The sequence below is a fragment of the Hippoglossus stenolepis genome, chromosome 19, assembly GCF_022539355.2.
Source record: "Hippoglossus stenolepis isolate QCI-W04-F060 chromosome 19, HSTE1.2, whole genome shotgun sequence".
In the NCBI taxonomy this organism is placed as follows: Eukaryota; Metazoa; Chordata; class Actinopteri; order Pleuronectiformes; family Pleuronectidae; genus Hippoglossus; species Hippoglossus stenolepis.
In genome coordinates this window covers 3,789,684-3,804,180 of record NC_061501.1, presented here as the reverse complement: position 1 = coordinate 3,804,180, position 14,497 = coordinate 3,789,684, and the positions used below count along the sequence as shown (strand labels likewise).

Sequence of the window (14,497 nt, the reverse complement as noted above, 5' to 3'; positions counted from 1 at the left end):
GGGAGCGTTGATTTAGCAATTGTCCAAGTTAGCCTTTGCAAAGATGTCTATCAATGTAATTTAGGGAGGGACTTTTTACAAATTCCTCTTCCATGAGTTTACATCAGTTTCAGCTCAGTTGCATGGTTTCAGACCTGCACACGGTGTAGCCACCTATTCCCCTGTCTATTTCGTCATTTTCATCACTGCTCTCAAGCCGCACCTCTATTTTTAAAGGGAAAGTTGTGGGAAGAATAATGTCATTGGTTTTGGCCGGGGCCCGTGAACATTAAACACTTCAAAAACATAAGTTACACTGTAACAGCTCAGCAAGCTGGCTCTGCTCCACAGTTCTGCCTGATCAGGCATATTTTCTTTTGCCTTCACTCATGTGCACACACGCAAACACATGCGAGTACACACACACACACACACACACACACACACACCTCTCTTCATCCTCTCTAGCCCTCATCTCATACATCAAGCAACATCTATGCTGTCACTCTAGATCGGTCTGATGAAACATGCCGAAAGCCACAGTCCTTTAAACAAACACACTTCTCTCATCTCTCATCCCTTCATCCCTCCCTTTGCTGGTTTCACTCCTGAGAACTGAGAAGTCTCTGGTTCAGCCTTGAAAAATGACCACCACCCACTAATCTTCTCCTCAGCGTAGCCCAGTTTGCTTCAAATTAAAGCCTTGACACCCCGTCTCCTGAGACTGCTGCACTCCAAAACCAAACAGCGTTTTTTTCAGCACCTTGCCATCTTTCTTTCCCTGCACTCCTCTTTTTTTACACTACCATTCTCTCTCTCTCACTGTGTCTCTTGTTCTGAATCATTCCTCTTGATTATAAGGTATCATGGGCCCCCTGCTAGCTGTCATTACTCATTCACTCTTAAATGATTATGTAGTAGTGGAGCAGCGCAGTGCTGGTGCAGTACACCGCAGCCTGCTCTCCTGTAAGAACAGGCCGACTAACTCCAGGGAGGAGAAGGTAAAGAGAGAGAGTTAACTTGGGAGGGCCTCTGCTCTACATTTGATAAGTTGTAGAGCATGATTACATCTCAGAGAATAGGCAGGGTGAAGTTGGAGAGCTTGGATATCATGAGGTTGCTAAGGTACAAAGACCAGGTTTAACTGCATGAAACTACAGCCTAAGGCTGCAAGAAGATGAATTCTGAGAGTGTTTGATGGGCACTCATGCTGCACTGCATAATTCCCACTAGCAGTGATGTTACAAGGCTTTCAGGCGCGATGGCACTTACTCTTTCCTCCCGGCTGGCCTGACACTATGTTCCGTAGAACACACAGGAACACCTACATTCCTGTGTGCTATATGTCATTATGTGATGTTAAAACTGAGACACCCTTCTCAGAGAGCTAGGAAGAAAAGCAAGTGGAGACTAAGCAGAAATGTTTCATTGCACAAGGTGGAGCAAATCATCCTACATTTGTCTTTTCATTAACTTATCTCCTTTCGGTTTAACGTCTTTACTACCGATGGTGGAATTTTTTCAGCGGTTTGGGAAAATCCTTATCAGTGATATGTCTCTCCCCATCCCAGATAGAATCGCTTGGGTCTGGTCTGGATGCACGACCACAGGAAGCAGTGGGGGCAGAGGTGAGCCAGGCCAGGAAATGCATCATGGGATAGCGCTGTATCATGTTGCAGAGAATGATGAGAAAGGAGTGTGGGAAAGAGGAGAGAGTAGGTGGTCTGCTTATTTTGTTCTAAGACATACTGTAGTCAGGTTATGCTAGTTTTTTTTTGATTTTCAGAACTGTAACAGAATGTCCCGCTACAGCCTCGCGGGGCCGGAGTTCTGGGGCTGCTTTCCACTTGTGCAGTGGTGCATTCACATCCCTGCGTCAGCACATAAATGGCCTGTGTGATGTTTCATGTCAGGGGAGCAGCCTGATAACACAGAGCCGCCCCAGAGAGGCTGTGAACCCCTCTAGCCTCGCTCTGCAGGAAACAAAAGGACGGGAGAGCCAAACACACACAGACACACACAGACACAGACACACACACACACACACACACACACACACACACACACACGCACACACACGCACACACACGCACACAGACTGAGAGAAAACAACAGCTTGTCATACCTTTGCACCACAGGCCCTCAACTGGGACTCCACTTCACACACTTGGTCAACATTTAGTTGCCTGGAGGTGTGTTTGTGTGTTTGGATGCTGCCTTTGAGCAGCGGATGGGAACTAAACACAGTCACATCAGCACTTTCGGGTAGGTGTATTTTATAATTTACAGTCAGAATAGTGGCAACCAAAAGGCTGCCACATAAAGAGCCGTATCATTTTTTGAAATCCAGCTATTAAAAACAAAATCAAATAAGGTTGTTTTGTAGAATGGTGGGTTATTTATTTCCAGGTAATAAAAATGTGGCAAACATGTCCAGGGGTGTTTAATTTATGCGGTTGAGGTCATGGGAGAAAAGCTGTGTGATATGTCGGGGTTAGCAGCACTTAATGTGTTCCTGACCCTCCACTGTGGGATGAGAATTCCTCATTCTGACTTTCTCAGCACCTGCTGTTGGCTCCTGCTTGACACACACACACACACACATTCTGCAGCAGACAACCTCTTTCTCTGGATTATCTCTTATGTGTTTTTGTCAGGGTGGGAGGTTTCTATGAATGGTCTTTAATAACCATAGCAACAAATGGCTGCTCGCCTATTGTTTCCTGGCGTTATTAAGGTGCACCAGAGGAAGCCGGAGCAGGGCTGTACGTAACACTACTGGCATTCGCTGTGTGTCCGTGAGTCATGAGGCGCTACACCTGTTCCCATCTCCGCGGAAAACGCAGCTGGCCCTGGTCTTTCAAAGCACACAATTCACAAAACACAATCCTCAAATCTCCCCTTGCAGTGGGAGCGCTTAAATCAATCCATAAAACATCTGCCTTATAAACACCTCCACAGTATCCTCAGTAGCCTAACTTTGCTTTTAGCTGATAGCTCACCCTGGTAATTATTCTCTGTAATGATACACGCAGGCACACTAACATATCCATAGAGGAATGATGCTCGGTTTAATCGCAGACACACTATACCTGGTTTCCGGCCGCCACATCAGGAAACGATGGGTGAGCAAAGACGGAGAGAGGGAAGGAAGCTTTCATTTCATCCTGAATGTCGTCCTCAGGTTACACATCCTACAAATGCTGCCTGGTAATTAGTACTCGTTAGACGTTAGCTAGCCGTGCTTATGTGATGCCGAGGAGGAACGCGCTGTGCTCCCACATGCAGGTTCTCATTTGCTTGGATTTGAAGAGTCTGAAGGCCAGAGTGTGGGTTTGTTAACATGTGTGTGCATCCTTTCCTGTGCGATATCTCTCTGCCACAATACATCAGGACAAGATTCATCACCTAATTATCAGCCCCAGTGTCAACAAGTACCTTACCTAACACTGTGAATAGCGGCCTGCCATTCAGTTCTTACAAAGAGCTCGATGCTCATACAGTCGCCTGTGGCCTTTGATGCTAATTAGTTTTCTCATCCTATTATGAACAGCAGCGTTCACTTTATTTCTCCCCGTGCCACATGCCTCATTCCATGCTGGTGAACATGTCATGATCGAGGGCTTGGACTGGAAGATCCGGTTCAGCTATAATGACACTCACTGTGACATTATTGGATTATCGCATTTCATACACAAAGGTTAAAGTTTCATATGCAGAGCCTGCAACAATGCGGAGAGCATGCAAGTCATGAAGTAAAAGGGTAATCAATAATACCTTTTTGCAGGCCCGACTCTAATCAGTGTGTGTTTTTTTGTCTCACAGTGAAGGAGGATTGTGTGTCGGATGGAGAGGACAATGTGAGCACGGACGCCCTGGTGGAGGAGATGCTCCAGCAAGGAGACACAGCCGTCATCTACCCAGAAGCCCCGGAAGATGAGCCGCAACGACAGGGCACGCCTGATGCCAGCATCCACGATGAGAACGGTAAAAAAATAAAATAAAAAACTCTCTCATCAACATAATTTTGTCCCCCAGAATTAGGTTTGTTTGCTCTTTTCATTAATTGGTTTGTTAGTGTACACAAGCAGTGCTGTGTCCATAAATCACACTCAAATTACACACCAATACCTTTTCTTCTTCTTTGTTTGGTTTACTGGCGGGTGGCAACCAATGTCAAGGTGCATTACCGCCATTTTTCAATATCCTACCTTTTCAAACACACCAGTACTTCCACCCATGATCTCACAGTCAATGAGCTGTCACGCTGTAACTGCACCTACCCAGTAATTACGCCCCCTGGAGATGGCTCTACCTGCTCCCTGTCTCACCTCAGGTGTTAACTCCATCCCATTAACACCACTTTCCAACTTCATTACACACACTGCAATTTGTTAAGTGCAGCACACTGGGCCCTTTATGGCTCCCGGGCTTTTGCCTTTTACCTGCGACCGCAGACGGGTGGAAAAAAAGAGAGGGAGGGGAGGAGGAAAGGGGGGGAAGGAAGAGAAACAGTAACACCTGAGTAAATTTGTCACGTCTGTGCGAGCTCTGACTCACGGCTACCTGGCCAGTAATGTGTGTGCATTCCCATCCCGAGGCCCTCACCTGTCCCACAGGAGAACTTAATACATCACCTGTTAACACACTAATGCTTTACCTGTGTGGGAGCCGTGCGACTGAGACCCTCTGTTCACCAGCGTGGATCCAGACAGGTGGAAGTTGTTTACCAAGCTCACTTTTCCTAACATACGTGGGTGTTTTTTTATTTAAAAATCGTCCAATGTGCAATAGGCAATCGGATGGTACAAAACCAAAAATAAACTGCAGTCCTTTAAGACTGGGGGGTGTTACAATGGATCAGAACTCAGCCTCTATCCGTCTGGTTACCTGGGTGCTGTTTACCTGAGAGGGAGGAACTTTCAGTGATTGGTGAGTGTCACTGCAGCAGGCCATGTGGAACATCAAAGAGCCCTGCCTGTTGACCATGTGTCTTTAACCCTTTCCTGTCCTCCCCACTTCCTTCTCGCACATGCCGTTACAATCTCTCCTTTTTTTTTTTTTCCCATCCAGGAACTCCGGATTCCTTCTCCCAGCTGCTCACCTGCCCTTACTGCACTCGCGGCTACAAGCGTTACAGCTCCCTGAAGGAGCACATCAAATACCGACACGAGAAGACAGAGGAGAGCTTCAACTGCCCCGAGTGCAGCTACAGCTTCGCTTACCGTGCGCAACTGGAGAGGCATATGACAGTCCACAAGGGCGGACGGGATCAGGTAAAAACTTAACACTTTACTCGTGTCTGGATACTGATGATACAATCACTGGCTAGACAGAAAAATCATGTTATCTGATATGTAATCTTAAATGATATAATTTGTATTCTGCTCTCAGTGTTTAAAGTTGTCAGGGAACATTTGATTTAAATACTTAATGCAGCCAGATGAATCCTCTTTTAAGAAACATTCAACTTCTCTGGTGCTATTACTACTACTACTACTAATAAAGTGTATACATGAACATAAATATTTTAAAAGATTGACTGAAACCAAGCAGGAGTTTAATATTTATGTGTTATTATTTATATGGATCAGTTTCCACTTTAAATTTTCATTTTCAGATTATATGACTTGTGATTCATTTCAGTAGCACTTTACTTTGTCGTACTCCACTAATCATGACGGAGTGATTCTAAATTATGCAACCTGACATGGAAGCCTAGTCCTGCTTCTTTAGCGGCCCGCTTCCAAACATGATAAATAAACATGAACTTTTGCCCTCGATTGATTAATGACATTGTGACATGAATTAGTGGCAGTTCAAAGGTTGTGTTTTCATTGTGTATCTCACTGAGTGACCCCTCTCCCCCTCGTCTGACAGAGACACATCACGCAGTCGGGCGGCAATCGTAAATTCAAGTGCACTGAATGTGGCAAAGCATTTAAATACAAGCATCATCTGAAGGAGCACCTACGCATCCACAGCGGTGAGTGGACAACCCATGTCACAATGGCAGCCTTATGTGTGTGTGTAAATGGGCGTGTCCGAGCACTTGAGCAGGTCTAGTGTACATGTCTCTGCCATGAGTCTCTCTTGGCCACAGAAATGTCTGTCTCCATTGAAATCGTATTTATGTTTTATTTATGTTTGAGCCAATTCCCTGTATTACATATCCTTTATTGTGTTTCAGTCCATTGTGTGCTCTTCCTTAATGTGCCATAATTGTGTTTCTTTTTGCATTATGGGACAGCAATTAGAGAAGGGTTCCCAATGGTGCCATTACATCAGCGTTTGAGCATCGTTGAAACGCATTAGAGCTTCTTCCTGCCATAGTGCTCATAGCCTAGCTTGCTCATTTAGGTTCATTCACTAATGGAAACATGCCTCCCCCTCCCCCTCTCTATTTCTCTCTCTGTTCTACACATTGTGGTTTTTATTCAGGAGAGAAACCCTACGAGTGCTCCAACTGCAAAAAGAGGTTCTCCCACTCAGGTTCATACAGCTCCCACATCAGCAGTAAGAAGTGCATCAGCGTCATCTCAGTTAACGGCAGACCACGCTCGGGGAACACCAAAACCCAGACCCAGGGTCCATCACCAGTGCTGCCCACACCACCCTCAGTCCTCCGCACCCAGATCAGGGAGAAGCTGGAGCACAGCAAGCCCCTGCAGGAGCAGCTGCCCCTCAATCAGATCAAGACTGAGCCTGTGGACTACGAGTACAAGCCGACAATGATCACGTCCCAGACTGCCATGAACGCGGTTTTCAACGGAGGTGCTGCTGCTCCTCTGGGTACAGTGCAGGCCGTAGTCTTGCCGACTATGGGGCTGATGTCGCCCATCAGCATCAACCTGGCAGACCTGCAGAATGCTCTCAAAGTAGCAGTGGACAGCAATGTCATTCGTCAGGTGCTCGAAAACAATGCCAAAAGCCAGGGGCAGATGAACTCGGGGTTAACCACTGGAATACTCCACCCTCAGCAGCAGCAACTCATCTCAGCCATTAGTCTGCCTATTGTGGGTCAGGATGGAAATGCAAAAATCATCATCAACTACAGCTTGGACCAGGGCCAGCTCACAGCCCAAAACCTGAAGAAAGAGCCTGGGCCAGATTCACCAGCTCACACCACCACTGACACTTTCAAGTCCCAGAAACTCCCAGAAGATCTTACGATCAGAGGCACCAGGTCCATTGAGACAAAAGAAAAAGAGGAAAAGACCACTAAAACTTGTCTCCTGTGTGATAACTGTCCCGGTGGGCTGGAAGCCCTCCATGCCCTCAAGCACTGCAAGAAGGATTGTCTCAGGCTGAATGGAGCAGGCCTGGGAAAGTCTGAGTCTGCTGTTGCAGCCCTGCTGTCAGAGGGAGGACTCTGCAACCAGCCCAAGAACCTCTTGTCCCTGCTCAAGGCCTACTTTGCCTTAAATGCAGAGCCCACTAAGGATGAGCTGGCCAAGATCTCTGACTCAGTGAGCCTGCCAGTCCATGTGGTTAAGAAGTGGTTTGACAAAATGCAGGAGGGTCAAATATCACTGGGTGCCCCGACACCTCCCTCAGAGGAAGAGGATACCTGTGAAGCAAACAGTGTGGTCTCTCTGGTCCCAGGCAAGGACACATCCACTATGAGCCCTGCTGTGAGCCAGGACAGCCCTACAGAAGCCACCCCAGCAGAGACAAATGGTGATCACAGCTTTCCGGCATCATCACTCAACGTGAGAGCTGGCGGTCCAGTACCGGCCCAGACCCCTCAGAGCACAGAGGGACCCCTAGACCTATCGCTGCCAAAGCCCTCCAGAGAGGAAGCAGAGAGAATGGTGGCTAAAGCCAGCATGTACCCCTCTCCCTCCTCTTGCTTGACCAATGAGGAAGAACCCCTAAACTTAACTTGCACAAAGAAAGAGGCATCGCCACTCTCAGTCATGGGCACCACTCCCATCGCACTGTACGCCAGCCAGACAAGTGCCAAACCCCTCGACATTGTGACCACGATGCAATGCCTCAGGGCTCTAGCCACCAATAACAAACAGACTATCCTGATCCCCCAGCTGGCTTACACCTATACCACTACAGCAAACAGCCCTGCAGGAACCGAGATGCACGAAACCATCCACCTCAACGGAGTGAAGGTGTGCAACCGTTTATATTCCATTCTAGCAACAATTAAGCTGCCCTGTTTCTGTTAAAATCATAGTTTGATATTTTGGAAAGCAACACTTTTTGCTTTCTAGCCAACATATAAGACGATAGATACAACTCACATATGATTATAAAGCTACTGTCGGACACTTCGCACAAAGAATTAGCCAGGCTATATTTAAAGGTAAAAAAAAAATCTGCCTACCATCACAGTTAAAGCTGATTTAATTAATGTGTGACAGGAGACAGAAACTGGTGTAGAACACATAGGAGAACAGGGAAGAGGTCAAATGGAAAGTACTTACTCAAAATCCAAGATTCACAGGTAGTCAGTCTGAATCAGGCAAACAAACACAGGCAAGGAGCAGGCAAAAAGCCAAAGATCAAAAGTTCATGAGATAAGAGAAGGTTACACTGGGAAAAACATGAGAGTGACAATGTGGCAACTAAGATTAAAGAATGCAGAGTATATAAGGGGTTTCTTGGTGGGAATCACAGGGAGATCGGGAGCAGGTGTGTATATGCCAAGTGAACGGGGGACCAGGAACTGAAACAACAGGAAGCGTTAGTGTCCTGACAAAATAAAACAGGAAAAACAGAATGACTTGACAAATCGACATGACATTACATGACATTTGTTTATTGCAAAAGCCATAGAATAAAAGCAACATATTTTAATATAACAAATCACATGTTGTTTAGGTTTAAGGGGGTTAGCTGCTTCAGTGTCTAATCCAGTAGCCACTTTGAGAAGCGAGTGGATTGGAATCAGACTCTTTAGTCCAGATTATTACCTCTCATTGTTCAAAACCACTACAACATTATAAATAGTGTGAAAGCATTCAGAGTTCTGATCAATAACCCATATACAGAAATGTCAGAATTCAGCTCTTTGTAAAAATAATAGCCCTTAATAGTTCTTCATTGTGCAGACACCTAATGGGCCCCTAAAGATGGATGTAGATCTCACCATGTGTGAGTGATCTTCCTGGGCTGTCGCCCAGAGGACATGAGGCTGCACTTTACTGCAGCGCCCCTATTGATCTGCTGGAATCTGTTTAAACGCCACACCTCCGCCTGCCCCATTGATTTATTGTTGTTGTATTATACTTTTGTGTTAAGTGGATTGGCATAGACCTGCCTTGTAAAAAAGAGCCCTGTGTATTTATATCTGCTTCTTAATAATGCCTCACTTCCTCGTTCACTGTATCAGTGCATGAGTTTTAGCAGCCAAGGGACAGGAGAGAGCTGCAGTTACACTCATAAGTGAACAGTGTGGTTGTTTCAGGCAAAGGAAAAGATTGCTTGTGTCCACAGAGACTGATGAGTAGTGTATGACACAGCATCAAGCACACATACACTGCTCTCTGTTTTGAGTCATTCATTGTCTTTTTGCTGTAAAACAAACCTCCCTTTGAATTCCAACCACTGTATTAATATGGTTTCTCATATTCTCCAGGAGGAGAGACAGGACACATACTCGGAGGGCGTATCTACTGTGGAGGAGCAGAATGACTCAGACTCAGGCCCTCAGAGGAAGAAGATGAAGAAGACGGAGAGCGGCATGTACGCCTGCGACCTGTGCGACAAGATCTTCCAGAAGAGCAGCTCGCTGCTGAGACACAAATATGAACACACAGGTGAATACAAATTCTTGTTGTTTTCCAGACAAACACACAAAACACAAGCACCAGTCACAGATGGAGCTTGAATAATAATAATATTAATAACAGAAAATAAAAAAAACTGAGGAAAGGGAACTTGTCTAACCATCACTTACTTTTTTGGATCCTGGGAAAGATGAGTCAGAGTGTGAGCAAAGGGGGATTTTACGCTGCAGTTTAAAGAAGGGTGGACAGCTCCATTCCAGCAGGTATTACTCAACATGCGTAGAAGAGGTCTGAGAATTTCTTTCCGCCAACTCCCCACCTCTGCACTGCCAGCTTCTCATGTGAAGCACCAAATGTTGTAAGAGGCTCTGGTAGTGATTTGGATTGCTCTAAGATGATGATGCCGTGGCCAAGCTCAGGTCAATGCTCTCAGAGGCATTTTAGCTTTTTTTTCTTTATTACTCTGATACCTGGCTTGAAAGCACTGCTCCCAGCTCCAAATGACCTCAGCCTAGGTGTAAGTGGCCTGGATAAAGTTTCCTTGAAGGTTTTTAAGCACAATTGTTGTGATTTAGTTGTATTGTTTTGATATGTTTTCCTTGGATACGTTAACGTTATGGCCTTCTCAAGCTTTGGCATTGTTCATGCGACAGTGTGGGGGTCTGTAGTGATTGTTCTGTTTATTGTTTCCCTCCTTAGTCTGTTTTTAACTCGAGGGAATTGTCATTTATCATAAATGTGTTGACTCATATTGTTTTTTTTCTTTCTGTGCAGGGAAGCGACCTCACGAGTGCGGCATCTGCAGCAAGGCTTTCAAACACAAACACCACTTGATTGAACACATGCGGCTACACTCGGGGGAGAAGCCGTACCAGTGCGACAAGTGCGGCAAGCGCTTCTCCCACTCGGGCTCCTACTCCCAGCACATGAACCACCGCTACTCCTACTGCAAGAAGGAGACACAGAACCAAGGAGGAGACCGGGAGAGCCCAGAGGAGGATGGCGAGGCCCCGGTCGAGATGGAGGCCCTGAACCACGTGCAGATGCAGCACATGGCCCCTCTCCAGCTGGATTTGGATGAGCGAGGAAGCAGCACAAGGGAGGACGAGGAGAGCGAGGAAGAGGAGGAGGAGGAGGAGGAAGGTGTGGTAGACATGAATGACATCAAGGTAGTGCAGATAGGAGAAGAGGAGGAAGAAGAAGAGGAGCAAGAGCAAGGGAACGAGGAGGAGATTGAGAGAGTAATGGTGGGAGGAGAAGGAGAGGAAGAGAAATCAGAGAAAGAAATGAAACCTGAGGAAGTGGAGGCTGACACGAGGCAGGAGGAGCTCACGGGCACTCAGGAGGAGGAGGAAGTCAAGATGGAGGAAGAGGAGGTGATGGATACAGAAGGAGGGGTGACGGAAGAGGGGAATGCAGAGGGAGAGGTCAGAGAGGAGAGCGGAGTCGAAACAAACAGGAACACGGGTTCTGAAGACGAGAACCAGACGCCGCAGGAGGAAGGAGATACTGACTAAAAGAGGAACCAGACTCCTCCATGAAACACAATCAGATTCCTCCTCTCCTCGTGCAGAGGAAGAATGCAGGAGATGATGTCTGGTCACCCTGACAGTTTGTTTCAGTTCACTACTGTGTAGAAATCCAGGTGTGCCTGAAAAAAATACTAGTGACTTTTCCACAGGAGAGCAATTTCTCACTGTTAGAAAAATCCATTTGTAAAGAAAAAGATGAAGACGAAATTTTAACAAAGGAAATGCATTATACAGACTTTGGAAGCTAGAGCCGACATGTTTTAGATAATGTTTTATTACTAAAACACCTTGGGTCATTTCTTTTTATCAGTGTTACTAATTTTATCACTCATATTTTAACCTTTAAAAGCTGTACAGTTGGGAGATATTTCTATACCTTTTTATTGCCAATGAACAAAAAAAAGTCAGTATTTTATTAAGTTGGAAGGAAAATGAGAAAAATCCTGTGCACTACACGTGGCTTGGTTTACCTTTGGATTAAGCAGTTGAGTTGTGTTGTCTACCCTTCAGTATTACCGCACTAGATATACCACATCATCCCGCTAGCAGATGTTAGCATTACTTTTTTTGTGTGTGTGTTATTTAGATCGGAATGTGAGCCTTAAGAAGAAAAACAATGGAAGATGGACGGGTCTTTTCACTTTTGTTCCTTTTAAGACGTTTAGACACATTGTTGTCAAAGTATCTATCAGTGTTTTACAGGAATAGTTTGACATATTGGGAAATATGCTTGTCCGCTTGGTTCGTGAGAGTGAGATGTACAGATTGATACCAATCTCGTGCCTGTACGGTAAATGGCCTGTCACGAACCTTAGCTTGGCATAGCGTAGCATGAAAACCAGAACATTAGGGAAATATGTTATTTCCCTCCAGTCCAGTAGTTGGCAGTAATACACCTGTAACCTGGTTTGCCAAATGCTATTGAAACCCAAATGATGACGAAGGAAAAAAAGCTAGTGATGGAGCCTGGTTAGCTTGTTTCCTGCTGATTGCAGCATTCATGCTAACTCAAACTAGCCACCCCCCGGCTGTACCTTGGTATTTACCGTGCAGATATGGTCGCGGTATCTTGTTGTCTCAGGTCTTACCGTGAAAGCAAATGAGCGTAACACCCTAAATGTCAAGCTATTTTTTTAAATGTTCAGAGTGAGCAGAAAGGAGATGTAGAAAACTTTCTGACCCTTTCTTTACCCCTCCCTATAACCCCCTACCCAGCACCCACCTGAGGCTTATGCAAAAAAGAATCAAACTAAAACAAGAGAAACATGCAAATCAGAAGTGCCACAGAATATTGCTGCCGAAGCTTCGCAGGTATGATCAGACCTGAGCGAGCAGAATTTAGCCGACGACATAATCATGTACCATAGACTCTAGATGACTTGTTTTTATTTCTATGCCGAGCGACTACATGAATTACGATGCACATGTTTTCAAAACGGATGATGATGATGAAGTATGATTTCCACTTGTTAACTGTGTCCTGCCTTTTTCAAAGCTTATTCAGTGCACTTGTTTAACACACCACGAAACGCTCAAACGTCTCTTCAGGTAACAAAATGTAGGCAAATCCCAGGAGTTTAATTCAACAAAGTTTTTACCTGTCAGTATTATTTTTGTCTCTTATGTTGTTTTATGTTCTGTTCAGTGTGTGTACTGTACGTTTCCAGCAATGGCAGTATTATCCCCACCCCCCCAAATGAGATGGTAATGTCTGTTTAGTCATAGAGAACTTTTATATTTATGTGTCTTATTTTTTATATTTCTTTATGGTTATTTATTACACTATGTAGTGTACAATACTGTAGTTTGTATTAATACGATAATATATTTTAGTATGGAAAAAAAAAAGATTCAAAGGCAACTACAGCTACAAGCCTGGAAAACGAGACTCCGGCATACTGAAGTATGTTTTACGAACAAACAAAATTATGTTTTTCCTCGGGAAAAGAAACCCGCACCCTGCAAGCCTGAAAATTGGAACCTGTGACCTTTCTGCATCCATTCTCATGTTAGTTTAGTTTTCTTTCCCCCTCTCTAATATAATGCTACTGAACTTTTGAGAAAAAAAACTAATTGTATGTCTAATAGCATGAGTGTGTGCTGTTGTATTGAAGGATGATGCTTAACCACACAAACTGTCCTTTTTGCCAAGCCAAAATAATAATGACGTATGTTCTTATGTTTTTATTTGTGCCAATTTGTTACTTTATATGTCAGTGTCAAGACCACACCCACTTTTATATGCCCCCCGCCCCTTTTAACACCCTCATCTTTTTTTTATAATGATTGTTTTTGTTTTTTTGTTTTAGTTCATTTTTTATGACTCCCCATCTCACAATAAAATACATCAATTACAAGCTGCTCAGTTTGTGATGCTATTTTTATTAAGAGATTTTAAAGTCCTATAATAATAGGTTGCTCACACTGTAACATTCAAGTAAATATTATGATAAAAAATTTAACAAGGGACCATTTATAAAAAAAACTGAACGGGATGAGACTGGGATCGAACTGCCAACCTTCTGGTTAGTGAACAACCCTCTCTTCCTCATGAGGCCCAGCTAAGTGTGTAACAGGTAGACAGACACTACAGGGTCTGAAATCGGCTCTAAACATAAGCAGTGTCACTGTTACACTGTTGATGCCTTTGGCTGCGAATGACTCTGACCAACTTAAGGTATAAATATTTGTTCATGCATGGTCCATAAAACACATACATTTAGCTCCTGTACAGTCTAATACAATCCAGTTCAACTGTTCTGCCACGACATGCTGTCGTACAGGTGTCATTTCAGTCAGTGGTGGGATGTAACTTTTACGTAGTTACTGTACTTAAGTACATTTATCATGTATTTGTACCTTACTGAAATAGATTTGTTTCCAGGTACTTTTCACTTGTACTCCACTACTCATATCTGCAAATATCTGCACTTTCTGCTCCACTACATTTTTACAATGCATTGCGTTACATGTTTACATTGTTTGTTTTAAATGTATTTTTTAAAGTAATAAATAACAAGAAGGAAATTGGTCCATGGATCCAACCAGAGTGGGCCGGTAACATTAGACCCCGCCTCCTGCAGCAGCAGCATCACTAGTGAAGAAACACCACCGAGTCTCAGCCACAATGATTATAAAGATAGTAAAACGTTACATTAGGGAATAGGCTACTTTTACTTTTAATACTCATATTCAAAAGCAAGTACTTACTTTTACTAAAGCAGAAAAGTTAATGTGGTA

General features: G+C 44.5%; 1 protein-coding gene across 4 annotated transcripts in view; it reads left to right on the top strand.

The window, feature by feature from the left end:
- zeb1b (zinc finger E-box binding homeobox 1b) overlaps nt 1-14,194 on the top strand; it is a 50,006-nt gene extending 35,812 nt beyond the window's left edge. For all 4 annotated transcript variants that reach the window (XM_035142070.2, XM_035142069.2, XM_035142071.2 and 1 more), the window contains 6 exons: nt 3,805-3,966; nt 5,053-5,255; nt 5,860-5,965; nt 6,421-8,105; nt 9,575-9,755; nt 10,500-14,194. In XM_035142070.2, the coding sequence (XP_034997961.1) occupies nt 3,805-3,966; nt 5,053-5,255; nt 5,860-5,965; nt 6,421-8,105; nt 9,575-9,755; nt 10,500-11,242 (3,080 nt within the window). In that variant the 3' untranslated portion in view covers nt 11,243-14,194. The remainder of the gene's footprint in view (nt 1-3,804; nt 3,967-5,052; nt 5,256-5,859; nt 5,966-6,420; nt 8,106-9,574; nt 9,756-10,499) is intronic.
- The last annotated feature ends 303 nt before the right edge of the window (nt 14,195-14,497 follow it).